The 26210-nt window shown below is 43.8% G+C and overlaps 1 protein-coding gene across 1 annotated transcript in view; it reads left to right on the top strand.

Moving 5' to 3' along the window:
* LOC124795999 (protein FAM117B-like) overlaps nucleotides 1-25783 on the top strand; it is a 387013-nt gene extending 361230 nt beyond the window's left edge. The window contains exon 8 of the mRNA XM_047260081.1: nucleotides 23464-25783. Coding sequence (XP_047116037.1) covers nucleotides 23464-23649 — 186 coding nt within the window. The 3' untranslated portion in view covers nucleotides 23650-25783. The remainder of the gene's footprint in view (nucleotides 1-23463) is intronic.
* Nucleotides 25784-26210: the final 427 nt, after the last annotated feature.

Raw genomic sequence — 26210 nt, 5'->3', positions numbered from 1 at the left:
TTAACGGCTGAATTGCTTGTAGCCATGTGGTCAGTGGTGTCTCTCCTCTTTTTCCTTCCTGGTGTTTCCCATTCAGTCGGCAATCTCTTCGCTGACGTCCTTTTCGTATGTATATGTTATATGAGTCGTTTTTCTTCCACGAAATAAATAATCGAGATTCTGACATTCTTCCGGATGACTTCATTTCTACCTTTTCCCGCCTGGTTATCCCTGCATACCCTCTCCAAAAGCCCATCTCAGTTGCCATCAATCCGTTCATTAATTTGGTTTTAACTATCCATAATTCTGATCCAAATGCCATAATTCTTCGAATAACAATTTGAAGATTTTTTTCTTTTGTTGCCTTTCTACTCTCTTGATCCCATAAAATACCATTTAATGTTCCAACATCCTTTAGTCCTGAATTAATTTCCTTATTTTGTTTACCATCTTGTATGATATTTACTCCTACATGTTTGTACTCTTCATTATGTGTGATTGTTCCCACCATTTCTTACAGTATCAAATCTTCATTTGTTATTGTAATTACCATTATTTTTATCAGTATTATTAGTTTCGTATGGCATTACAGAACATACACAATGAATTCACATACACAATGAATTCACAAGTTATTGTTTCAATCTGATAGCCAGATTACAGCATTCATTGTCATGTCATGCAAGTATTTCAGAAGTTTAAGAGAGTACGGTGAGGATTCCTCCGCAATATTTTTTCTTCACTGTTCCTCCACACCAGTCTCACACGTAGTACTTTCTTAATGAACCTTCAATATGTGGCCAAACTTGCCTCGCGCAGTTCGCATGTTGTTGAGTCTCATTATTTGCGACGGTGAACATCGAACATTGCAACTTTCGCAGTTGTTTTTCAAATTAGGTGGATATTGCGGGATGGGTGTTATTCCCAGTGTTCTTTCCACTTTTCGGTAGCATCGCATACATCTATAACCCGAAGATCTTTGCGCAATTTCAGGCGTATAACTGGTGAGGTCTGCAAAGCGATAATTAGAAATGAATTCTTACGGAGGCTATCTTGCAGCTTGGCAGCTTTTCGTTTGAGAAGCGGAGGATCAATATTGGATAGGAAAAGGGCGATTACGTGGGAACCCGTCTGAGGTGTCAGTATTGGTGCTGCAAAGCACCCACTCAAACGTACATTTATCTCGTCTGTGTGTGCGCTGTTTTCTCATGCAGTGGCACAATATTGAGCAGTTGAGTGCACAAGTGAAATTTCTGCACTGCGTAGCGTATCTGCATTTGCTATTTTGTGGAGAAAATTTACTGTCCAGCCAAGCTTCTTTGACAGGTTCACGCAGCGCTGCCTGAATGACAGTGTCCTATCCAAATATCAAAGCTGGCGCCCAGGGGAAGAAAAATAGCTCCCACATATTGAAACGAAGCTTTTTCTCCTTAGCTTATAGAATGAACTGTTTTATGTTTCCAGCTTCCCAAAAATCACTGAGAATGCTTTTACGTCATTAAAAAGAAATTGTAATTATGGCAAAAGGTGCTCGTCGACAGCGTTATCGATCGTCGCTCTCTTTTTAATGAAGGATTTTGCTGTGCTAATAACGACACCGTGTCAATGATGTCAGAGTAACTTTGATTGGTCCTACTCTCTAATATATTCGTTACACGAATCTATTGCGCTTTTGACTGAGGAATCTTACTTTTCCCTTCTTCTTACCATACCCCGCACCCTATCCCCCTCTCCACATCCCTGTTAGCAGCTTCCGACGCGTCAACAGACACTACCTTTCTTGGGAGACATTTGACATTTCTGTCACGGGGCAGCGTAAATGTATGCTGGTTTTGCGTTGATTTCAGTATGACAAAAAGGCATCTGCCAGTCCAGTGGTGTCTTTCAGATACAAATATCACACAGCCACCGCTTACACGATTTTCATTTTGAATGTTTTTATATGTTTATTTGATAAAAAAAGTATGAGTTTCATCATAGAAATCTCGAACCTAGGATGAGCGATTTACGTGTTGTAAGTCGCAGTGGTCTCCTGACCTTCATTGCTTACATATTCCGACCTCACAATCATGTTCCGCACATCAAGACGCTTCATTCGAACCCAAACTCGATAAGATAAAGTCAATGTTGTATGAATTCAGGTAAACGATATGCAATTGACAAGTGAGCGCACCGTGGCTGAAATACTCGAGGCTGGCGTGCACACATACATTCCACACACGACGGTCACAGAGGCTTTTAGTTCGGGAGAAAGGCCGCACAACGGGACGCCAGGCGCTTCAGAGGACGACCCAGCCCATGTCGGCCGGTGACCGCCAGTAGCGGACAGCGTGGGCCCGAGTGGAAAGGGGGGAACAACCCCGTGTTCGGCTTAAAAGCAAATACCGCTACATCGTGTGGGAGCAGCCAGCCTACGCATTCTTTACACATAGCACGCAGTTTCAGAGATTTTCACAGGGAGACAGCAAACGCCAAACGCCAAAGCTACAAGCTTCCGGATTGGTCGCCTTAAACGAAACGTCATTCTCCCGTTTCAGAAGAGCAATGCTGATTGGCAGATGATATTTCTGACACCTTGAGCTGAAGGAATAATGGTAGAGACCGAAAGATATACCCCTTCACGTCTGGCGTGGAGAGGCGCGATTCCGTTGTCGCTCTTGGAGCGAGAACACGTAACGAGAGCGTGCGCACTCGTACGTGGACTCGAAAGAGCGAGGAACAAATCTCTCCTCAGTACTTCACTGGGAGAGCACCTCTGTGGAGAGCGAATCAAAGGGCGACTCTATATTGAGTCCTTGCGATTAAGCGCTGTTCACTGTGTGGCCGACACACTTATTGTGCGGTGTGAACGGACAGAGTTGTAGTTAAACGCCTGCGAGCGAATTGAGTGGCATCGCGGTGGACTGGTTATCTGACCGGTGTACCACGCCAATAGTTACACTAGGGGCGAATAGGAATCCTTGACTTCATCAAGGCGTAGGGAGAGTTTCATTGGCGAAGGTCAATCCAGATAGAACGAGAGTTATCTTATTTGTCAGCAGCGAGCGGCGCAGACAGCAGTCATCGCAGCTTACGGTATTGTGCGCTACAGCTATTGCGAGCCCCATATTTCCTCCACAACAGTACATTTCACTGCATTTCACACGCGACAGCCTCGACCGTACCTAACAACATTCGAAAGGATAATTATTCAAGTTGAGTAGGCGCGCCTCTCAGCCATTCTGCCAAGGCAACAAGCATCTTAAACTTTGTGTAGAAATTTCATTAGCGAATCCTATCCTTCAAAGGTAACTTCACATTCCGAAAAGAACCAGGATATAACTTGTTCAATTTATAACTAAAGGTGTCATTGTGATTTCTCAGAATTTTTGCAAAATAAATAATAACTTTCGTTAGTTCCATGTTTTTCTTACACTAACTAGCACTACTCCAGTACCCAAGTATCTTACAGGAGCCACAGGGTAAAGGGTACATCTCAGATTAATCCGTTGCGCAGAATAACAGAATATCAGATCAACCCCACACCTCGGAGTGTGAACGCATAAAAACGAGAACAACACGGTGAGCAGAAGGGATGAGGTGGAAGCTGAGATGAGAGCCGTTGTCAGTGAAGACTGTGAGCTGACAGTAGGTGGTATTCCTGGCTGAGATGCCGTTCTAGATTGACGGCGACAGACGAGCGCACCTGAACCGCAGTACGGACGTCTGGAGGCACGACCGCGTAGCGCCCTTGATGGCCTTTCACGCACGGTGTGCAGTTTAGCTCTTTGTCGTACAGCTTTCACTTTCCCTCCGCTCTTGTAGTCGCTCAGAGCTCTGCCACACTGTCATAAGAGACGTGTCTCTGATCTTAATAGGCCATCAGAGAAGAGACGTAGTCGAATCTGCTTTGACGAGGTAGTATGTAACAACCTTGCTGAAATCATCAACTTGCGCACTTTTATTGCACAAACTAAATATGAAGATTCAATAGTTTCTCGTACTCAGATAGTTACGCCTCACCGCGTTCGGCTTCCAATACTGTAACGACAGAGAAAAAGATCAGCAGGATATTTACTACCCCAACTGTTACTTAGTTTGTAAATGTTATCTGCAGTGCGTTTCGGAAAAATCCACCCGATTTCACATGGTTGTATCTTGAACGTGAATGAATATATAAACTGGTTAGGACTGCAAGTTTTATTTTCGAAAGAACCATTCGATTTTACGAGGATATATATTTTACATACACCCACATACAACCATAATATACTGAGATCATAGTTTACATTTATATTTCCCAAATGTTCAGTATGACTTCCACCGGACTCACGACAAACATCCAGACGATCTTCAAACTTGTCCCATACTTTTGCGAGCATGTCCAGACTTACTGAATTCACTGATGTTTCTGTGCGGCATCAACGTTCACTTTAAAGTTATTGGAAGGGCAAATTGTTTCACAAACCCCCATAACAAAGACACCTATTGACTCGCTTGCTAAAGCACGCAATCTTAATCCCACAGAAATGTCTGAGACCATTTGATGCAATGGGTGAAACGTAGCAAAAAACATCCTAGCAATTCAGTAATTCTACGGGATGTAATTATCAATGAATGGCTTCAGTTGTTTATGGCAGAATCGAATTAACTTGTGGACTCTCTTCTTCAGCGAAATGGCGGCGTTATGAAGGCCAGAGGTGGTGTTTGACAATGTAAGAGTGATGTCCCCTGGCGTTAAAAAAAGTTTTATCCAGTGTGCCTAGGAACAACAGAAGGCGGATGTAGTCTCAGGTGGAGAGAGGTGAAGGAGATGAAAGAGAACATGATTCAGACTCGTTAGACTGGGACCAGAACTGCACCTCTTCAGATTACAAGGACAGCTCTGCCAACGCACTTAGCCAACGCGGAACAAAAGAGATACGATTTTTTTTCCAGTCATCATCAGTCTTCTGACTTGTTTGATGCGGCCCGCCACGAATTCCTCCCCGTGCCAACCTCTTCATCTGAGCAACCAAAGTCCTCAGTTATTTGCTGGATGTATTTCAGTCTCTGTCTTGCCTTCTACAGCTCTCCCTAGTATCAAGGAAATCATTCCCTGATGTCTTAACAAATGTCCTATCATACTGTCTCTTCTCCTTGTCAGTACTTTCCACTTATTCCTCTCCTCTCCGATTCTGCGCAGAACCTCCTCATTCCCCTTATCAGTCCACTTAATTTTCAGCATTCGTCTGTAGCACAACATACGATATAGTTCCTAAATGTTTGTCCATAGCGTGCAATACATTCACTTCTTTAAAAAAAATTTGCAGACTGTTTGGCTGAGTGGTCAGCGCGCCTGTCTACGAATCGGAGGACCTGGTCGTGTTATTTGTTCCCGATACTTCCAGAGACTGATGGGATGACTGGAACGGGATCCACCCAGGCTCATGATGTCAACTGAGGAGCTACAATAAGTAAATGAAAGCAGCGGCTACAGGGTCTGGAAAGCCGGCAACAGCTGGGAGAGGAGTGTGCTGATCCCACGCCCCTCCATATTTCTTTCTGGATAAGTTTTTTGGCGTTTGATGCTGCCAACCACGACTTCCCCTCCTGCGCCAAACTCTTCTTCAATTATTTATTGGAAATATTCCAATATCTGTGTCTTTGACGTCTCAACATACGTCCTAACATCTCGTTCCTTCTTCTTGCAGTGTTCTCGTTATATATCTTCATTTTTTATCTTATCAGTCCAGCTAATTTTCAACATCTATTGTCATCAAAGAGATCCCTAAATTATTAACATTGTTCTGTATATTATTCTCCTGAGCAACTTCTATCCACAGGCTCTTAAGCTCATTGTAGGATAGATAATTTTCGCTCTTATCTGCCCTTTCTATCTTCAGATTTGTGGGGCGATTCCTTAGCGAACTTTATTCTCTAGGCATTTTTCACCGTTTGCCTGGCGTTTCTCCCGATTATTTTAGAAGTTATGCTGTAATGTTATCTATGTCCTCTGCCTTATTCGATCGTAGGTTTCCCAAAGCTCTGTCAAACTATGACCCCCACACCACATTCGAATGACGCCATGTAGCAGATGATGACGCTGCATCTGTTCGGCACGGAAAGATCCTCTGGGTCAGATCACGAATTTTCGTTTACTTTTTTTATACTGTTTCGTGGTGCTAACAAGGGAAACTCCCCCCCCCCCCCCTCCTTCAGATGTTTCAGTGGTAAGAGAGTCCAGTGGGCAGCCAGTCAAAAACTGAACGCAGGTCAATCATGAAAACACGAAGAAGGTGTACTGAACAGTGTAAAAATGCAAAATACAAACAGTGAGCGGTCCTAGCAAAAGAAGTGCAACATAGCTCTCGCTTGAACATTCCCGACGTCGTGGTCAAGTGGTCAGGGTGTTGGGACAGCAAAGCGGGCGAGCCGTGTTCAAAACTCCCTCGTACCTTCTTTTTTTCCGCTGTTCGCTGCATTCAAATTTGTGTCTGTGTCGTGGGGTAACGTCCGTTTGCAATTGCGAGGTGTAAGGAAGGGACCTATAATGAAAGCTGATTCTGCGCAACCACTCTGTTGGCAGCCGAGAGGAAGTGACTTTCGAATGGCAACCGCAAATGTTTGATGACGAAGTGACAAGTCAACCGAATCCTCCACCGGAAAACAAGTCTAGCGTGTCATACACGGCATTAGTGAGAGTACGTGTGTCATATGATAGGTATCTCTCATCGACACATCTAATTTGTACGCCTGGTGAGTGAGATACGCCTCCATGTTAGGTTTAGGTGTTCGTATGAATGTAATGATAAAATCATAATGGTTTGTCACATATGCTGCAACGAATGAATTCAACAGTTTCACAATCACACATCTTCTGTGCACTCTGTCCAAACAAATGTTTTAACGTTTTTGAAGTTGCGTTCCGTTTTGGAAGTTTTGAATCTTGAATTCCTTTGTTGTAATATAGTGAAACTTCCCCTTCGGAAAATTATATATTACTGTGCTGGTAAACTTCTACGTTATTTGATTTACAAACAGCTGAGCAAAACTGAACATACTCAGACATTTCTCTCTTTACTTATTCTGATCAACACTAAACTGACACACAATATTCTTTAGCGCAACGGAATCTTTCAATAATCCCTACAAAAGAATGGGCGTGACTAACAATAACCTATACGTTTCATGAATCACTTACCTCACAAAAATCTTCGTTACTCGAAATACTGCAATACAGCGAGCGCCAATATTGCCAGCTAAATAAATGATTCTAACTACTGAAGGCACTAACTACTGATAGGCATACTTAGCAAATGAAAGAGTTTGGTAGAGAACAAACAATGTATTTACCTTAATAGTGTTCAAAAGTCATTATATATATGTTCATGATATCCAATATTAGAAATTTCATTTTTCTGACGGACACACGTCCAGATCGTCCGCTCTCAAAATTCTGCCATCTCTCTCCCCACATCCACCAGTGCTGGCGGCTCACCTCCAACTGCACAACGCGACGCGCTGTAGACAACACTACAATAGCAAATATTCCAACAATGCAAACCAGCCACAGAATGCACACAGCACAGTCAGTGATTTTCATACAGAGCGCTACGTGGCGTTACCAACGTAAAAACCTAAACAGCCTACTTACATAGTTTTCATACAGAGCGCTACGTGGCGTTACCAACATAAAAACCTGGACAGCCGCCGGCCGGAGTGGCCGAGTGGTTCTAGGCGCTACAGTCTGGAACCGCGCGATCGCTGCGGTCGCAGGTTCGAATCCTCCCTCGGGCATGGATGTGTGTGATGTCCTTAGGTTAGTTAAGTTTAAGTAGTTCTAAGTTCCAGGGGACTGATGACTTCAGAAGTTGAGTCCCATAGTGCTCAGAGCCATTTGAACCTAAGCAGCCTACTTACACTAGTTCACACCTGTCTACTTGTTGTTTTCATTTCTGTGAGACGTCTGTGTGGTATCTCGCCTGCTTTCACTCTTCATCACATTTACTTGACAACCAATGTATACAATGACAACTGCCAAGACTACAGAAGGAGAACAATCTTTTCAGTGACTCTACGGACAGTTCATAATGTTGTGAAAATAAATAAAAATAAATGGCACGAGGGAGTTTTGAGGACGGCTCGTCCTCTTAGCAGTTTAACAAAATGACTACTTAACCACGACACAGTGGCTCTTCCAGTTCAAAATGGTTCAACTGGCTCTGAGCACTATGGGACTTAACTTCTAAGGTCATCAGTCTCTTAGAACTACTTAAACCTAACTAACCTAAGGACATCACACACGTCCATGCCCGAGGCAGGATTCGAACCTGCGAGAGTAGCGGCCGCGCGGTTCCAGACTGTAGCGCCTTTAACCGCTTGGTCACCATGGCCGGCTCTTCCAGTTCTCTCGATGTCGCACTTCTTAAGCTTCGACCGTTCACTGTTCCTATCTTGCTTCATTTTTCACAGTTCAGTAAACCTTCTCTCTGTTTTCGTGCTTGATATGAAATGTTCAGTCACTTGCCCATTTTACCGCTAAACCTGAGGCGGATTGCGGTGGGGAATTTCCCTTGTAAGAGTGTCAGGAAGGCCAGTGAATTGGACTCCCCAAGAGCGGAGGTCGACGCCCGCGGCCGGCTGCTGCAGTAGTGATCAGCTGAGCTGGGCGAGTGCCTCTTATAGCGCAAGGTCGCGCCTGTGGCCGCCCGCCAAGGTCGACTCCACTCGCGGAAAGGCCAACTGGCGCGCGGTTCCGGACCGCTGGAAGCATCGCGGAAGTGCTGGACTATTTCTGTCCGTCCCCACCCTGTTGGACTGGCTAGCGGACCACATTCTGAGCTCATTCGGGAGGACAGAAGCTAAAAGTACGGGGGCCAGTCTAAAAATAAAGAACTTTTGACACTTCGTGGCAGGTTAAGTTGCTGGATTGGAACTCTAACCTCGGACCTTTTCCTTTTGCGGACAAGTCCTCTACTGAGTGAGCTATCCAAGCACGACTAACGACCCACCTTCACTGCCCTATTTCTGACAGTACCTCCTACCTTCCAAACATCACTGCAGTATCCTTCCTCCCACGAGTGATAGACCCGCAAGGTGTAGAGGAGAACTTCTGTGAAATTTGGAAGGTTGAGGATGAAGTACGGGCAGAAGTAAAGCTGCGATGGAGAGTCGTTCGATAGCTCAGTCGCGGGGTCCATGTCTCCATTCCCAGCCGGATAGAAGATTTTCTTCGCCCTGGGAGTAGGTGTTCCTTGTCTGCTCGAAAGCTCAACTTGTTCGGTCAGGGGAATGGCCACCCTCTGTAATAAAAAAAACTGATGAAGTTTTCATCGATGGAATTTTAAAGATATCAAGTGGCATCGCACTGACCTACTGACGAAACCTGACAATGAAACAGATGGAAATAAAGAAGATAAAAAAGTAGATAGAGCACTTGCACATGGTTCGTGTCACGGTCCTGCACACAGCTTTAAACTGCTAGGAAATTTGAAATCTACGAACTCTCTTCTGGGAAGAACTTCAGTTTCTCCATATATTTTTATTCAAGACAAAGCAAGACAACTTATTTCACAACATATTTTGATATCTTAGCTACGTTTTGGCGTTGTCACCGTTCAATTTTAAACATTTTTCATAGCGTTCCACAAGTTTTCCTAAAGATGGTGATCACTCGGGGCCAAGATGGATGTTGAAGAACTGCCCACTGAAACAGCCGAAGCAAGTGTATCATCAACGGAGCAGCTCGGGCCTACATGTTACCAAGGTTGTTCCGACAATTTTGAAGAAGTTTCGCTGGAAAGCCATTACGTATTCTATATACAGTTCCGATCTCCTCCTACGCGATTTCGCTATTTTTATAGGCCCGAAGAAAGACATTCGTAGCCGTCGAATTGTTTGGGATGAAGAGATACTAGCCTGAATACAATTACGGCCCCTCAAAAACATTTTTCCATGACGGCATTGGCAGTCTTTTCTCGCAGTGGTATAAATGTATTAACAGTTATGGCGATTACTTTTTTGGAAGTTATCTTTTTCCTTTTGTCTCATTTCCATGTGACTACCCCCCTTATATTTTTCTTATGGTTTTGTTCGGGATCATGAATAATCCAGTCCCGTTGTTTATGGGCAGCTCGTGGTCTTGCGGTAGCGTTCTCTCTTCCCGCGCACGGGGCCCCGGGTTCGATTCCCGGCGGGGTCAGGGATTTTCTTTGCCCCGCAATGACTGGGTGTTGTGTGTTCTTGATCCTCATCATTGACTCGCAAGTCGCCGAAGTGGCTTCAACTAAAAAGGACTTGCAACACGGCGGCCGAACTTCCCCCTCATGGGGCCTCCCGGCCAACAATGCCATACGATCATTTTTTTTAATGGGCTTTTATGTGAAACCCAAGTCCTATAACCAGCAGCAATATGGTACAAATCTTTTTCGCGTTCCTTTTCGACTAAGGAAAGTCAGTGCAGAAGCCATTCGTTGCGTTTTGTCTTCGTCTGTCGCAAGTCGACGTAACCATCTGGCACACACTTTTCTACACTTCACATCATCACTAACAATTTGGTAAAGACCTGATAGTGAAATATGAAGAAAGCACAAGCTCAATTCATCATTAGTGAAAGACCGACGGTCGATCAGATCGTTCTTCATTGTGAATATTCATTCAACTGCCATTAAAAATGATTCACCATTTTACACCTTATGCTCCTTTCATCACACTTCCATGAACTTCTATTATGTGTCTGTAAATTTCCCTAGGGAAGACTGCATTCAGAAACCGTATTAAACTACAAAGAAAGAGAGCATTAATTTTTTCACATTTTTTAAAAAAATCTCGCAAATAAACAGTAAAATACCGGTCCTGCTTGCTGTTAGCGTCATATTGGCACCAGTGGTAGTAACGTCTATGACACGGCGGAAGAAGTGGGGGAAAATTGCACTACTCATCAGATTAAAATGTTCTTTGCTTTTAGAATGACTCTCGTATTTTTGATGCAAGCTACCAGTTTTATATTTTAATTTAATGCTGTGTGACGCGCTTAGAGCATATTTTGCTCGTAATCCGGCACATTACACACAAAGTACATAGTTTCTGCATGGACCACGAATGAAGTTTTGGTAATGTACAATAGTTTGACTTCATCGGCCTGTTAACGAATACTGAAATAATTCCTTTGAAATAGGAGTCCATTGAGGTAGTAGTTACAAATTAAGGTCTGCAGAATTTACGAAAATTTCATGGTGTAAAACCTTTTCCTACCAGATTTAATCAGCTGTTAAAAATCGAAACTGGGTGTGACGAAACTCTTGAATGAAGTTGTCATCTACGGTGATGAAAAACACTGAACAGAAGTGCCGTATTTAATTCATACCTCGCTGATGAACGTCGAGTAAATTATACGCCACTAAATGTTGCCACAAAATTAAACAGTGGAGCTGTGGAAGGGAATCGACTGACATACTTTCAGAAAGAAAAGATGAGACTGTGGGAATGGCAGTAGATTTTTATTCGAAGCATTCCGTTTCAATTCCCTGTCCTATAATTCCGTAGTAACTTTTAGAGTTTTTTCTGCATCTTTTGTTACATCTCGAATACAGTCCTCTTAGGAAGTGAATAATGGTCGCTCTGTCACTGAACACAGTATTCGTGAAAGTGGAGTGACATGGGGAATATTGTTAAGCCATTTTTAATCTACCAACAGCGCGATATTCAAAATTAAGGACATTAAAGGAAATCAATAAATTTGCCGGAATTTCCGAGGTGAAGATCGTTGCAAGATCATGTGGGCCTGATTATGCAGGACGTTTTACTAAAGGACATGGTTTGGGTGTGAATATCATTTCAAAAGCATCGTGTGCATAAGTCTTGGTGTAAAAAAGACAGATCTGTATTCTATTCATGGCTAGTGGAAGCAGTATGAATACTTAAAAATAGACTCAATTGCTGATTCACAAACGGAAATAGTTCTGCTGTGACAAGAGAAACCTGCACAGAGGACAAGGAGACATCACTGATATAAATTTTTAAAGATAACATTCGTTGTTTTGTCGAAAAAAGTAGTTTTGGGCTTCCTACAACTTCGAGGTTGCCACAGATGAAACTTTGGTGGAAGTGTAGAAAATTTCATGTTGTTTGGGTAGCTATATTCCGCAATAGCTGGAATATATAAAATGAAAATCTTTTTTTGTGATAAGTGTGCTGCAATTTAAGAGTGTGCCACACAAGGGGAGTTTCGTTTTCACTGACAAAACATTATTAGTGATAGATCTGTAAATTTAACAAAAAAAAAAAAAATGGTTCAAATGGCTCTGAGCACCATGGGACTCAACATCTTAGGTCATGAGTCCCCTAGAACTTAGAACTACTTAAACTTAACTAACCTAAGGACATCACACACATCCATGCCCGAGGCGTGATTCGAACCTGTGACCGTAGCAGTCCCGCGGTTCCGGACTGCAGCGCCAAGAACCGCACGACCACCGCGACCGGCTAAATTTAACACACATTATTCATTTCTACATCACAACAATTATCGTTTCTGCTTATGACTGTGGCGTACGGTTTAGTTACAACGTTTATTACTCCTTGATATCTGTTGTGAAATCGACAAGCTTTTCTCTCGTTGCTAGTCAAAAAAACGCAGTTGTTCTTCCATGCTTCACAAGCTTTTTCGGAACCTGCTTTTCCTTTTGCTGCACACCGAAGCAAAGTAATGAGTGCAGTACAAACCACAGTAAAATTTCCATGAAGACAACTTGTGTGAAATTGTACAAAACTTTAATAAAGTGAAAAGAACACAAATGCAACAAAAGAAAAGTCGCGTTCCTAAAAATAGAAAAATCTCGAAGAGTGGCCCAAAAACAGACAACAGCCTCTGTTAGCAAAGAGAGAAAAATTTGTCGACCTCAGAGATTGTAATAAACACACGTAAGTAAAAAAACCTTTTTCTAATCTGTAAATATCAAAATTTAGATACCTGTTATGTACACGCTATCCAGTCAAAAGTATCCGGATATCTATTAGTGCTCATTAACGAGGGGTGTGTCGGCCCTCCGTCCTTACAACGACTTGAACTCCGCTGTGGACGCTTTCAGTGGGGTTCATGCATCTCTGTGGAGTAATGGCAGCCTATTATTCCTCAAGAGCCGGAACTAGAAGAGAGGGCAATGTTGGACGATGGGGTCTGTAATTAAGTCGATATTCTAACTCATCCTGAAGGTGTTCCATTGGGTTCATGTCGGAACTCTCGGCAGGCCGTACCATTTCGTTAACGTTATTATCCACAAACAATTCCCTTACATGAGATGCATTATGACTGGGTGCATTGTCATGTTGATACAAGCTGTCATCGTCTCAGAACTGTTACTCTACTGTACGCACGACACAGTGGGCGTGTGTTCATACTCTTGCGTTCAAATGTTCAAATGTGTGTGAATTCGCCGACCGGGGTGGCCGAGCGGTTCTAGGCGCTACGGTCGCAGGTTCGAATCCTGCCTCGGGCATGGTTGTGTGTGATGGTCTTAGGTTAGTTAGGTTTAAGTAGTTCTAAGTTCTAAGGGACTCATGACCTCAGCAGTTAAGTCCCATAGTGCTCAGAGCCATTTGAACCTTTTTTTTGTGTGAATTCCTAAGGGACCTAACTGCTGAGGTCATCGGTCCCTAGACTTACACACTACTTGAACTAAGTTAAATTAACTGATGCTAAGAACAACACACACACCCATGCCCGAGGGAGGACTCGAACCTCCGGCGAGAGGGGCCGTGCAATTCGTACTCTTTCGTATTTAGCGTTTTCAAAAGCGCAGTAACGAGACGACATCCTAACAACGAAAAATACCCGCGAAGGGTACCTCGTCTGTACTTCACTGTTGGCACTACATATGATAGTAGGTAGTGTCCTCCAGCCATTCGCCAAAGCCAAACCCTTCCTTGGGATTGCGAAAGAGTATAGTATGATTCATCACTCCAGATGATTCGTTTCTGTTTATCCACTGAGCAGTGTCGCCGTTTTGTATACTGCAGGCGTCGTTTAGTATTGACTAGAGAAACTTATGGATTATGAAGAGCAGCTCGATCATTCTACCTCACCTTTATAACTCTGCGCACAGTCATTCTGCTAGATGGACTGCTGGTGGCACTTTGGAGGTAAGGAATGATTTTTCCACTGATTTCATGCCATTTTTTGGAACCATTCCTGCGGTGCTCGGCGGTACCTGCCCATTAATACATGACGTCTACCTGCTATTGGTTTACCTCCGGTTATTCCTTCGCGTTTCCACTTCACAATCGCATCACTAACAGTCGACTTAGGTAGTTTTCGAAGGACTGAAATGTCTCTCAGGCATATTTCATTCCAATGATATCCTGTTGTGTTGGTGGGTCCACCTCTCGTAACATCTATTGGTCAATTCCACTTTACATGGGGGTGTCCGGACTCTTTTGCTCAGATAGTGTGTTTGTAGAACCACCATTGATGATGCTTTGTCAGTAAAACCAAAACGTGTCTGGTGTAACACTCTCTTGAATTGCAATGCGCTTACGACAGAAAAGAAAAGAAATAATATTTGATAGCAAATTTAGTTTTCAGCAATACTGGACATTCGCAAACAACTTGCTGCAATAATTTACATAGCGAAGGCATTGCTGATTACACCTTGCCATTAAGTGTCATTGCTTGCCACAAACTAGGCACGTTACTGCCGCGAACCACGTTCCACACGGAAACAAATAGCCATGTTAAGTGGACTGCTGAAAATGTAGTAGCTAGCGAACATCACGAGCCGGCCGGGGTGGTCGAGCTGTTCTAGGCGCTACAGTCTGGAACCGCGCGACCGCTACGGTCGCAGGTTAGAATCCTGCCTCAGACATGGATGTGTGTGATGTCCTTAGGTTAGTTAGGTTTAAGTAGTTCTAAGTTCTAGGGGACTGATGACCTCAGAAGTTAAGTCCAATATTGCTCAGAGCCATTTGAACCATTTGAACATCACGACTGCAAATAACGTTAAAATATGCACTATTCCAGAGTTGCGGTTGGTGACTACCGTAACTGTCTCCGTGTTTCTGTCTTGGTAACAGAGAAAACAGCCCATGATCCAGCAGCCAGCGGGCCCCCATTTCGCCATAGTGGGCCCGCAATTGTTTGCGAACCATCCTTCGGTGGTGCGCTTACCCCGCTTCCGAGATAGCCAGACGAGATTGTCACGCAAGGTCCTCGCTCCGTGGTCACACGAAACTTCCGCGAGCCCGGCACGCAGGCGCACTCTCCACGGTGTACGCACAAACGGGCACGCACTCCAGCAGCGCTGGCAAGCCTTGACGTAACACTCGCTACCCAGGCCGCGAGCCCGCGTGGGCACAAACAGCTGGGGACGAAATAGCACGCCGTGACGTAACGGCCGGCCGATCCCGGATCTCCATGTGGCTGACTCACTGGAACCGCGTCAAGTGCGCCACTTCTTTCATTGTTCGATTAATGTAAGCAGTCAAGAGGGTCGCAGTGTATCAGTTACACTACTGGCCATTAAAATTGCTACACCAAGGAGAAATGCAGATGACAACCGGGTATTCATTGGACCAATATATTATACTAGAACTGACATGTGATTACCTTTTCACGCAATTTGGGTGCATAGAGCCTGATAAATCAGTACCCAGAATAACCACCTCTGGCCGTAATAACGGTTTTGATACACCTGGGCATTGAGTCAAACAGAGCTTGGATGGCGTGTACAGGTACAGCTGCCAATGCAGCTTCAGCACGATAGCACAGTTCATCAAGAGTAGTGACTGGCGTATTGTGACGAGCCAGTTGCTCGGCCACCATTGACCAGACGTTTTAGTTTGGTGAGAGATCTGGAGAATGTGCTGGCCAGGGCAGCAGTCGAACTTTTCCTGTATCCAGAAAGGCCCGTACAGGACCTGCAACATGCGGTCGTGCATTGTCCTGCTGAAACGTAGGGTTTCGCAGGGATCGAATGAAAGCTAGAGCCACAGGACGTAACACATCTTAAATGTAACGTCCACTGTTCAAAGTACCGTCAGTGTGAACAAGAGGTGACCGAGACGTGTAACCAATGGCACCCCATACCGTCACGCTGGGTGATACGCCAGCATGGCGATGACGAATACACGCTTCCAGTGTGCGTTCACCGCGGTGTCGCCAAACACGGATGCGACCCTCATTATGCTGTAAACAGAATATGGATTCATCCGAAAAAATGACGTTTTTCCATTCGTGCATCCAGGTTCATCGCTGAGTACACCATCGCAGGCGCTCCTGTCTGTGATGCAGCGTCAATGGTAACCGCAGCCGTGGTCTCCGAGCTGATAGGCCATGCTGCTGCATACGTCGTCGAACTGTTCGTGCAGATGGTTGTTGTCTTGCAAACGTCCCCATCTGTTGACTCAGGGATCGAGACGGGCTGCACGTTCCGTTACAGCCATGCGGATAACATGCCTGTCACCTCGACTGCTAGTGATACGAGGCCGTTGGGATCCAGCACGGCGTTCCGTATTACCCTCGTGAACCCACCGATTCCACATTCTGCTAACAGTCTTTGGATCTCGACCAACGCGAGCAGCAATGTCGCGATACGATGAACCACAATCGCGATAGACTACAATACGACCTTTATCAAAGTCGAAAAAGTGCTGGTACGCATTTCTCCTTCTTACACGAGGCATCACAACAACGTTTCACCAGGCAACGCCGGTCAACTGCTGCTTGTGTATGAGAAATAGTTTGGAAACTATCCTCATTGCAGCACGTTGTATGTGTCGCCACCGGCGCCAACCTTGTGTGAATGCTCTGAAAAACTAATCATTTGCATATCACAGCATCTTCTTCCTGTCGATTAAATTTCACGTCTGTAGCTCGTCATCTTCGTGGTGTAGTGTAAATTCTTAACGACTTGTCACATCCGAACGAATGTCGAGAACTACGAATTAACTTCCACTTGACAGCTGTGTCTTCACTGATTATGATCATACTTACGGGTAAACTGAGACTCGCACAGAGACAGGAAACAGGACGTTTCCTTTTGGAAAGCAACGCTGTGTAAATCAGAAACCATCATTCAAACCGTAGCTTATTTTACCCCTCTGTTGATCAGAATACTACAAAACTGTTTTTATAGAAATAGCAGTTCTACACATATACTTTACTGTTTTTAGAGCCCCTGCCCCAATCTATAAAAACGGGACCCTGATAGAATCGCTTTGTAGTCCATCTGTCTGTTAAGAACCATTTTTCTCAGGAATGGGTAGACGTGTCAAGTTAAAATTTATATGACGTATTACGGTCTACGGTTCCTTGGTAGTGTAAACATTTTCATCTTCTAAGTCATTTCAGTCAATAGATACGGCCATTTATAAACCAGAGGCACCATAAGTATCAGCGAAGAAGACCTGCAAAAGACCATGCATCTTAAGTACCTAGGGTCTGTCGTCACCTCAGACTGCAGCACAACTCTTGATACTCGGATGAGGGTGAATGCCGCATGGCTCAAGTGGAGACAGGTCACACTGGAGTCCTAAGCGATAAAAAGATGCTTCAGTATCTAAAGGCAAAAGGTTTTAAGAAATTACTGAAGGAAAATGAAGCTTTCTTCGAAAAGGACTGATCGAATTGCTTCCCTCTATCTCTTTCTCTAACGTCTTCGTTGCCGTTGTAACGTTGAACCCTGCCTTCTGGATGTGGTTCTCACTACTTCCTGGAAATTCGCAAAATATATAATTTCAATTACAGATTTAATTTCTTTGAAATAAGATTCTTTTTAATTATAAACGTTAATCCTTTTCAGATTTTGTTGAATTTAAGCTTTGCATTCCATGGTTTAGTCTTGAAAAATCGGAATATTTGCTTACGTAACCTGCTTAAGGAAAACGGTTAACCGTGTCTGGATTAAGTGTAAAAATTTTGTAATTTTTCTCTGCAGTTCCTTCAGGTTTTTGGCATACGATACCATGCGCGGTTGATTTCTTCAAACATTTTTTTATTCATTCTTTCCCAGCGAAATTATTGAGCTATTTGTAGTATATTTGGTTAATTATTTCCATAATGACTGTTCTAGTTTATGACACCACACACCTCTATTACAAGCAGAATAGCTCAATATTAATTCTTGTCCTATCATTGCTAACGAACGTGGCTCATCATTGTCACTTATCTTATTTAGGACCGTACATGAGCGTGATTTTTTTATTTATGTTAAAGTCCCTTTACAACTGATGAAAAGGAGCGTTTATTCACAGTAAAGACTGTAGGTATTTAGTACGTAGTATTAAGTTCACTTGACATAAGAGTAATCATTCTCACTCCATTGCGGACTGAGTCATATCACTTCCGTGAACAGCTCACGCCATTATTGTCAGTCAAAGATGTGCCTGAAATAGCACGTGCGCGCCAGAGATGCAAATAAGTAAAAAAAAAAAAAAAAATCATACAAAAACTCTCACACATTCGTCGCGTTAGCATACACGATCCTCAAAAGTTGCTAATCTACTAAGAAATTTATTGCTTATAACAAGTACGGCCGCAGAAATGACTTCAAGAGACATTCGCAACTGACAGGTGATGTCAATTGAGAGCATAACTTTCTACGGTCAAAAAGGCATCTGCAAATAAACTTTTGTGTCTCAGTATCGGATTTCTTCACTACCATCACTAAAATGAAAGAGAGTATGGACTCTTGTTCATCAAACGGAACGGCGCTAGAGCACTAAAATTACGAGTTAACATAAAGTGCAGGAGTTCTGGTTATTATTCCGCATATGCGTACAATCTCTTGTTTCAAAATTAATTACGTCTCATTGCAATGGTCTGATTTACTCTTATTCATAGTAACTCGAAGTCCTCTTCATAAACGAATTTCCACTGCGTTTTCAAATTTTCGAAGTGAGTAGTTCGAAAATTTCACATAAACAAGCTAAGAGTTGAAAGTGCCTGGCAGATTAAAACTGTTTGTCGGACCAAGACTCGAATCGGGACCTTTGTGTTTAGCCGTCCTCACAGCTCCACCAGTACCTCATCTCCTACGTTTGAAACTTCACAGAAGCTGTCTTGCGAGACTTGCAAGACTAGCACTCCTGGACATATGGACACTGTTGAGACTTGGCATAGCCATAGCTTTGGGGATGTTTCCAGACTGAAATTTTCACTTCGGTATGAAAATTTCAGTCTGAGAGGAAACGTTTGCTGACAGAAGTTCATATCTATCTTCAGAGTTTCGATAAGACAAATTTTGTGTCAAAGCACACAAATTCATAGTAGGGAAACACCCAGAATTGGAACAGAATATTCGACCCGACGGTTATCATCCCAGAGATCATTGTTTTTAATTTCCCAGAATCCTTACGTCAGAATAACGCAACTCTAACAACAGTGTTGGTGAAAATTGTTATGTGGGCTGGGAGCGGAGCGTGCTTACGTGGGATACTAACAGCGATGCTCCCACCCAGTTACTACGTAACTTTTAGACAGCCAACAAATTAATTGCTGACCATTTAAACTGCACACAAAGGATCTTACTATAACGTAAGCATTCATAACACTTTTCTTACATTGAGTTAATTAACATTTAACGTAATGAAATAAAAGACCTTTTTTGTCTTCCGTTAATTGAATTTTTATGTTGTTCACAAATTGCAACATCTTCTAAACTTAGCAAGATAATAAAGGCCAGTGAAGCTTGGTCTTTTCTGAATTTTCTTCCGACCAAAAAGTGATACTGGCACCTAGAGTCGGAGATCTTTGTTAATCCTGCCTTTTAAGTTCTTATGGCGATCTTTCAGTAGGAACTTTCGCACTCCAATTCAACTAATCAAAAGTCAAGCAAGAATTTCACAGACCTAGCTTAAAAATATTTTAATAAAATTAAATATTTACAAAGAATTTCAGTCCCCTATTTCATCCCCTTAATGGTTGAATTTCCAAGAAACACCGAACACGTACCTTTTTTTATTTCTAACACAAAAGTCAAATATCAATTTTCATAGATGTAGCTTTAAAAGTGCTTTTAGTACTGTAGTAATGATTTATTTAAAAAAAAAAAAACGGTCTCCCACTATTGTTCCTCTTGGTGGTTGAATTTCCAAAAAAATGGCTCTGAGCACTATGGGACTCAACTGCTGAGGTCATTAGTCCCCTAGAACTTAGAACTAGTTAAACCTAACTAACCCAAGGACATCACAAACATCCATGCCCGAGGCAGGATTCGAACCTGCGACCGTAGCGGTCTTGCGGTTCCAGACTGCAGCGCCTTTAACCGCACGGCCACTTCGGCCGGCTTGAATTTCCAAAAATGCTATGCGTGTACTTTAATTTTCGATAGAGAATTTAAATACCAGTTTTTGTATCGCTAACTTCACATTAACCTTAATAGCGACATATTTTCAAAAAAACTTTTCATCCCCTACTTCACCTCCGTTGGGGCTGAATTTCGAACAGCCCCTTACTAAACGATGCCCACCTTATAAGATCAACACCCTTTCTATGTTTCAAGTTTCTATCCTTAGTGCTTTTGGCTGGGCAATGATGAGTCAGTGAATGACAGGCAATGATGAGTTAGTGAATGAGTCAGTCAGTCAGTCAGTCAGTCCAGACGTAGCCTTTTATATACACAGATTATTACAACAAGAGCACTCAATTCTTACCTATCCGAGCTTTTCTATGCCCTTAGTTCACTGTTATACAAGATCCTTCTGAAAAACAAGGTTTTTGTTAGCGCGGCAAGCATCGGTTCCTTCACCTGTTGATCGGAGCTCAATCAAGGACCTCTTAAAGCAGATTTAAGTGGATCAAATCTGCAAATGGTTTGGCACATCATCAACAACCACATGTCTGTTATTCGAAATCAAGGCACGGAGTCGTTCGTTAATGGTATCAGCTGTGGCTCTGGCATGAAGCCCCGCTCTTCCCTCGTCCACTTTGGAACTGTTCAGTCCAGTGGTAAACAATTCGCTCTGACAAAACGTTGAATCCGTATTGCCCTAACAGTTTTCTGTGAATTGTCGCTTCTAGTATACCATCAGACCATAAAAAAGGAGATTACGGTACGGTAATCCTCTATGGCGGGGAAGTCTTTAGGTCGCAACAGCGAAAAACGGACTGATGAGGCAATGCTGCAACCTACCACAGGCGATGCCAACGGTGTCATGTAGCAGCTGGAGAGGGCACAAAGCCTTAGAGCCAACCATTTCTACAAAGTCTCTCGGGCCAACCTAAGGACAATAAGAGCGTAATTGCGGACACTTATTGACTAACCCCGAACTTTCCTTGCCTCGCGATGTGTCCGCAACGCAACCAGATGACATACAAACTGCAGGGATGGGCTCTCGACTGGAAATGGAGGAAGAAATGTCCTATGAACGTGTGTCTGGAAATGCATCGTTGCCAAGATAGATGGTGCTGACGAATGAAAGTTTCTCTGACCACGTGTCGTCAGTTCCTTGCGTGTTGCAGGCTGTGTGATTTACGCAGCGCACTGTAAGCAGCAACATGGTCCGATGATGATGTTTGTGTATGGCCAAGCAGATGGAAACGGTCGAGAGGAAGCACTGCTACACCGAAACAAGTACTCTCATAGTCACCAACCACGTCACACAAAATTTCCCCCGGTTTTGGCGTTTATATGATGAAGGGTTGTTTCAAACAGACGAACGTGCAGGGAGGCGGTGGACTGTTCGTACACGAGATTTGGAGGACTGCGTTCTGCCTCTCGACCGTTTCCATCTGCTTGGCTCTACACAATCGATATCTCATGAATACCGGTCCATTCTGCGTCAGTCATACAGCCTGCATCACACAAGGAGCACACAGAACGTGGTCTGAGGGGACTTCTTCGCTCATATTATATGTGATTCGTGGTAATTTCGAGGTGCATACCTTCAAAGTGGGTGAAGTCCCAACAAGGAGCCGAAATTTGCTTCCTGACATAGTTCACACGACTACCGCAGAATAGGACGTATATCGAGTTCCCCATATTTAGTATCTGCGAAGAATTGTTACTGTATGATGATTCCGTGATGTTACAAACTTTGAGGTAGGATGGAGAACGGTAAATTTATCAATATGAGCTAAGGGCCACTGGTCCGGAAACGACCGACTCTTAAAGTAATAAGCGTAAATCTTTGTGCTACAAGTATATCTGACAGTGGAATACGTATAGCAGTACGTTGTTGCTAAGATTGTAAGACAGGCAACATTCAGAGGTCCAGTATATATGGACTCTAAAACGTGTACCTTAAGAGCTATCAGCACTAGTTCAATAAAAGTGTTTCTGAGCAGCGAAGATAAACAAGTGGTGATAGTTCTTAACGTATGGATTTTATAGCCCATATTAACTGGACTTTTTGTGCTTGTTTTGGTCCACACATCCACCTCTGAAAGTTGCCTGCGGTACAGTCTTAGCAACAACAGGACTGGTATATGTATTCCACTGTCGAATGTATCAGAATGATTTCCACTTGTAACTTACGATTCGGTCGTTTCTGGATCAGTATCCCTTACCTCAAATTAATACATTTACCCTTCCCTGTAATACCTGAAAGCTTGTAACATCATCACTGAATCACGTGAAACCTCCCGTTAGAAAAAAATTATGAATGACAATGCTGGTAAACCTCTTACGTTATTTGATTTTCAAACAGATGAGCAAAGCTGAACGTACTCAGACATTTCTCTCTTTACTTTTTCTGATCATCACCAAACCGACACACAATATTTTTAGCGCAACGCAATCTGACTTTCAATAATCCCAACAAAAGAATGGCCCTGACTAACAACAACCTATACCTTTCATGAATCACTTACCTCACAAAAATCTTCGTTACACGAACTACTGCAATACAGCGAGCGCCAATACTGCCAGCTAAATAAAAGATTCTAACTACTGAAGTCACTAACTACTGATAGGCATACTTAGCAAATGAAAGATTTTGATAGAGAACAAACAATGTATTTACCTTAATAGTGTTCAAAAGTCATAATATATATATATCAGTCCATGATATCCAATATTATAAATTTACTGTTTCTGATCGACACACGTCCAGATCGTCCGCTCTCAAAACTCCGCCATCTCTCTTCCCACATCCACCACTACTGGCGACTCACCTCCAACTGCGCAACGCTACGCGCTGTTCACATCCAACTGCTCAACACTAGAATAGCAAATATTCCAACAATGCAAACCAGCCACAGACTGCACACAGCACAGTCAGTGATTTTCATACGGAGCGCTATGTGGCGTTACCAACATGAAAACCTAAACAGCCTACGTACTTAGCAAACAGTCTGCTTACACACGCTATCTCTCTCTCTCTCTCTCTCTCTCTCTCTCTCTCTCTGTGTGTGTGTGTGTGTGTGTGTGTGTGTGTGTGTGTGTGTGCGTGTGTGTGTGTGTGTGTGTGTGTGTGTGTGTGGATATGTGCGTGTGGTTGTGTGGCTTTCTTCGGCTGCTTGATAACTTGTATTTCTTGTTGGTTCGTTTGTTCCCGCCAGTAATGCTGACCCTCTCTGTCTGCTTGCAGAAGCCGGACTTCACGCTGGACAAGGCGGCGGCCGAGCGGCTGATGCGCAACATCCAGAAGGCGAAGCGGCGCCGCTGCCTCTGCCACGCGGCCACCTCCTTCCTGGGACTGGCCGTCTTCCTGCTCTCCGTGATGCTGGTCAGCCTCGCCATGACGGGCGGACGCCGCTACTTCGGCTCCCTCTGATCTGGCCCGACCCGATGTGATCCAGGTCGCAATCCCGCCTACGCTTCAGCCTCTGCGAGAAGGGACCGCCGACGAAACCTGTGTCTGTGAGAGTCCGTGTGCATTCCCGCTGCAGTGTAGCATTCGTCGTACCTGACTGCAAGACACTTTGACGCACTGGTGCTAGATGATTTCGTCCCCGAGAGAAACAGAAGGCAGGAACCCTTCCATATTTAGAAATCCGTATAACCATAAAGTGCTGCAGTATTTCGCCGCCCAAATACGAAATGCTCTGTCCATTTATAGTCAGGAATGAAAAAATTCCTCACCCTCGACATAAAACACATATTTGATACAGAATCTCTGCTTCACTTCGCTATTCGCTAAGATTTCATTTATTTCACTCAAGACCGTGTCAGATGATAGTTAAATGGCACCACGTCATCTAACTAGATATCAGAGGCACTGATCACTTTTTCTTCCCTCCAATCTGGGTGTGATATAATAGCGTGAACGTTGAACGTTTACTGTTGCAATTCTTTGGCACCGACATACAATCGACGGTAGTAAGAAGGAAGGTAGGTTAGGCCTTAACTTCCCGACGACATCGAGGTCATTAGAGACGGGGCACAAGCTCGGACTGTTTCAAGGATGGGGAAGGACATCAGCTGTGCCGTTTCGAAGGATTCATCCCCGTATTTGCCTGGAGCGCTTTAGGGAAATCACGGTAAATCTAAATCTGGATGGCCGGATGCGGATTTGAACCCTTGCCCACCCGAATGCCAGACTGGTGTTCTAACCGCTGCACCACCGCACTCGGTCCAAAAGTAGTCAGTAGATGGGAACAGACTGTATGTATCTTCAGCAACAACAGCTAACCTTTGCTCTGAAATAATCCTTCAGCAAATGAGCAGACACAATGTCACTGTTGAATCTTTTCATTTTTAAACCATATTTTTTTAAAGGAAAACTGACGTTTATGCTGTAAAAATACACAAACTTTTCCACGGTCATGAAAGAATTCAACTTCACTTCTTCGAAACGTTTAAGCGTCGATTAACTTTTTGCTCGTATTAATACAGTGTTTTCCAATCTATGCATTACGTGAAACCCATTTTAATGTCCATTTTTATGGCGGAAACCCTGGTCTGTTTCTGTAGTATGGTTTTAATGTTGTATATATGTTACAAAACGTAACGTGCCTCATGTTTCTGATGACAAACAATAAAGTGCAGTACTTGTGGGTAGATTCTGTGATAAGGACGATGGTGGCGCTTCGAATCGCCTGCTACAATCACACCTTGTGCACTTGTTCCCTCACTACTGACTTTAGCGACTACATGGTTGTCTCCCAGTCCACGATATAAATGTAAACGTCGTGTGACTAGGGCCTCCCATCGGGCAGACCGTTTGCCGGGTTAATACAGCGCATTCGTAACGACTATCCAAAATAGTAAGTGGAAGCGAGGTTTAGATGTCATTCTATTTCTGTAATGTCACAGAAACATTAATTTCCATTTCTTGAATGTTATGAAAAAAGTAACGTAAAGTTTGCAGAACTCTTTCAGGGATCTCCACGGAAACACAGGGTTACGCGGAACATAGTTTAAGAAAGCTGCGTTAATGGATTTCAAAACACAATTCTCATTTCCGACGCTGACAGCACTGCATCACCAGTATGGAGACTTAATCCCGTCATTGTACCGTACTGAGTGAGATGGAGCACTGGTTAACACGTTTGGTCTCATGATCACGAGGAGTGGGCATACAAGTGAATCCACGTTCACAAGTTCAGTCATCAAGATTTAGACTTTATCTGGCTTTCCTAAACCGAATAAGGTGACCACAGGGATGGTGTATTTGCAAAGGATGCGGTCAGATTCTTTACCCATCCTTTCTCGAACGATCTCACCCGTTAGTAACACAGTAAACAATAATCTTCCTTCCTTATAACCATGTTTCATCCAAGACGTTTGCCGCTCCACTGCCCACATAAAAACTTGCCAGTAGTGAAGAAAAATTACGCAGATTCTACGGCTGTACTACTTGTTTGCACGAATTTCATACATTTCCGCAAAGCCTTGTCCTGAAACATAGTCAGTGCCTCTTTGCCCTCAATGCACGAACGCCTACCTGCCCCCCCCCCCCCCCCCCCCCCCTAAGACCGTGTGCCTTCTGTATCTCGGGGACTGCTTAACAACTTTCGCTACGCGTGCTGTGTGGAAACTGATAGCTCGACATCAGAGAGTTCTCCTCCTCTTTGCCGCGCTGGTGCTGCACCAAGCGGGTGCTTAGAGGTGGTTTTAGCCCCAGCAGAGGCACCAGTATCTGACCGCTCGACGTTTCCCCGTGAGATTCGGCTGTTACACGAACGACCGTTTGCGCGGAAGAATGGACAGATCGCTGCCATGTTGGACGAACCACGTCTTTTTCTTTCTGCGCACTGAACGACAGCGGCCTTCTCAGTTCCCACCAGCCCGGAGACGCGGTGAGGTAAAGGAGAGGCCGAGGGTCTGCGAAGAATTTCTGGTCTCCTTGTGATAAAAGAAAGACTTTTCATTCTTCGACACTGTCCGGCCCTC

The sequence above is a fragment of the Schistocerca piceifrons genome, chromosome 4, assembly GCF_021461385.2.
Source record: "Schistocerca piceifrons isolate TAMUIC-IGC-003096 chromosome 4, iqSchPice1.1, whole genome shotgun sequence".
Taxonomy (NCBI): domain Eukaryota; kingdom Metazoa; phylum Arthropoda; class Insecta; order Orthoptera; family Acrididae; genus Schistocerca; species Schistocerca piceifrons.
The sequence above is the reverse complement of the archived record's forward strand: the minus strand, read 5'-3'. Positions and strand labels throughout refer to the sequence as shown.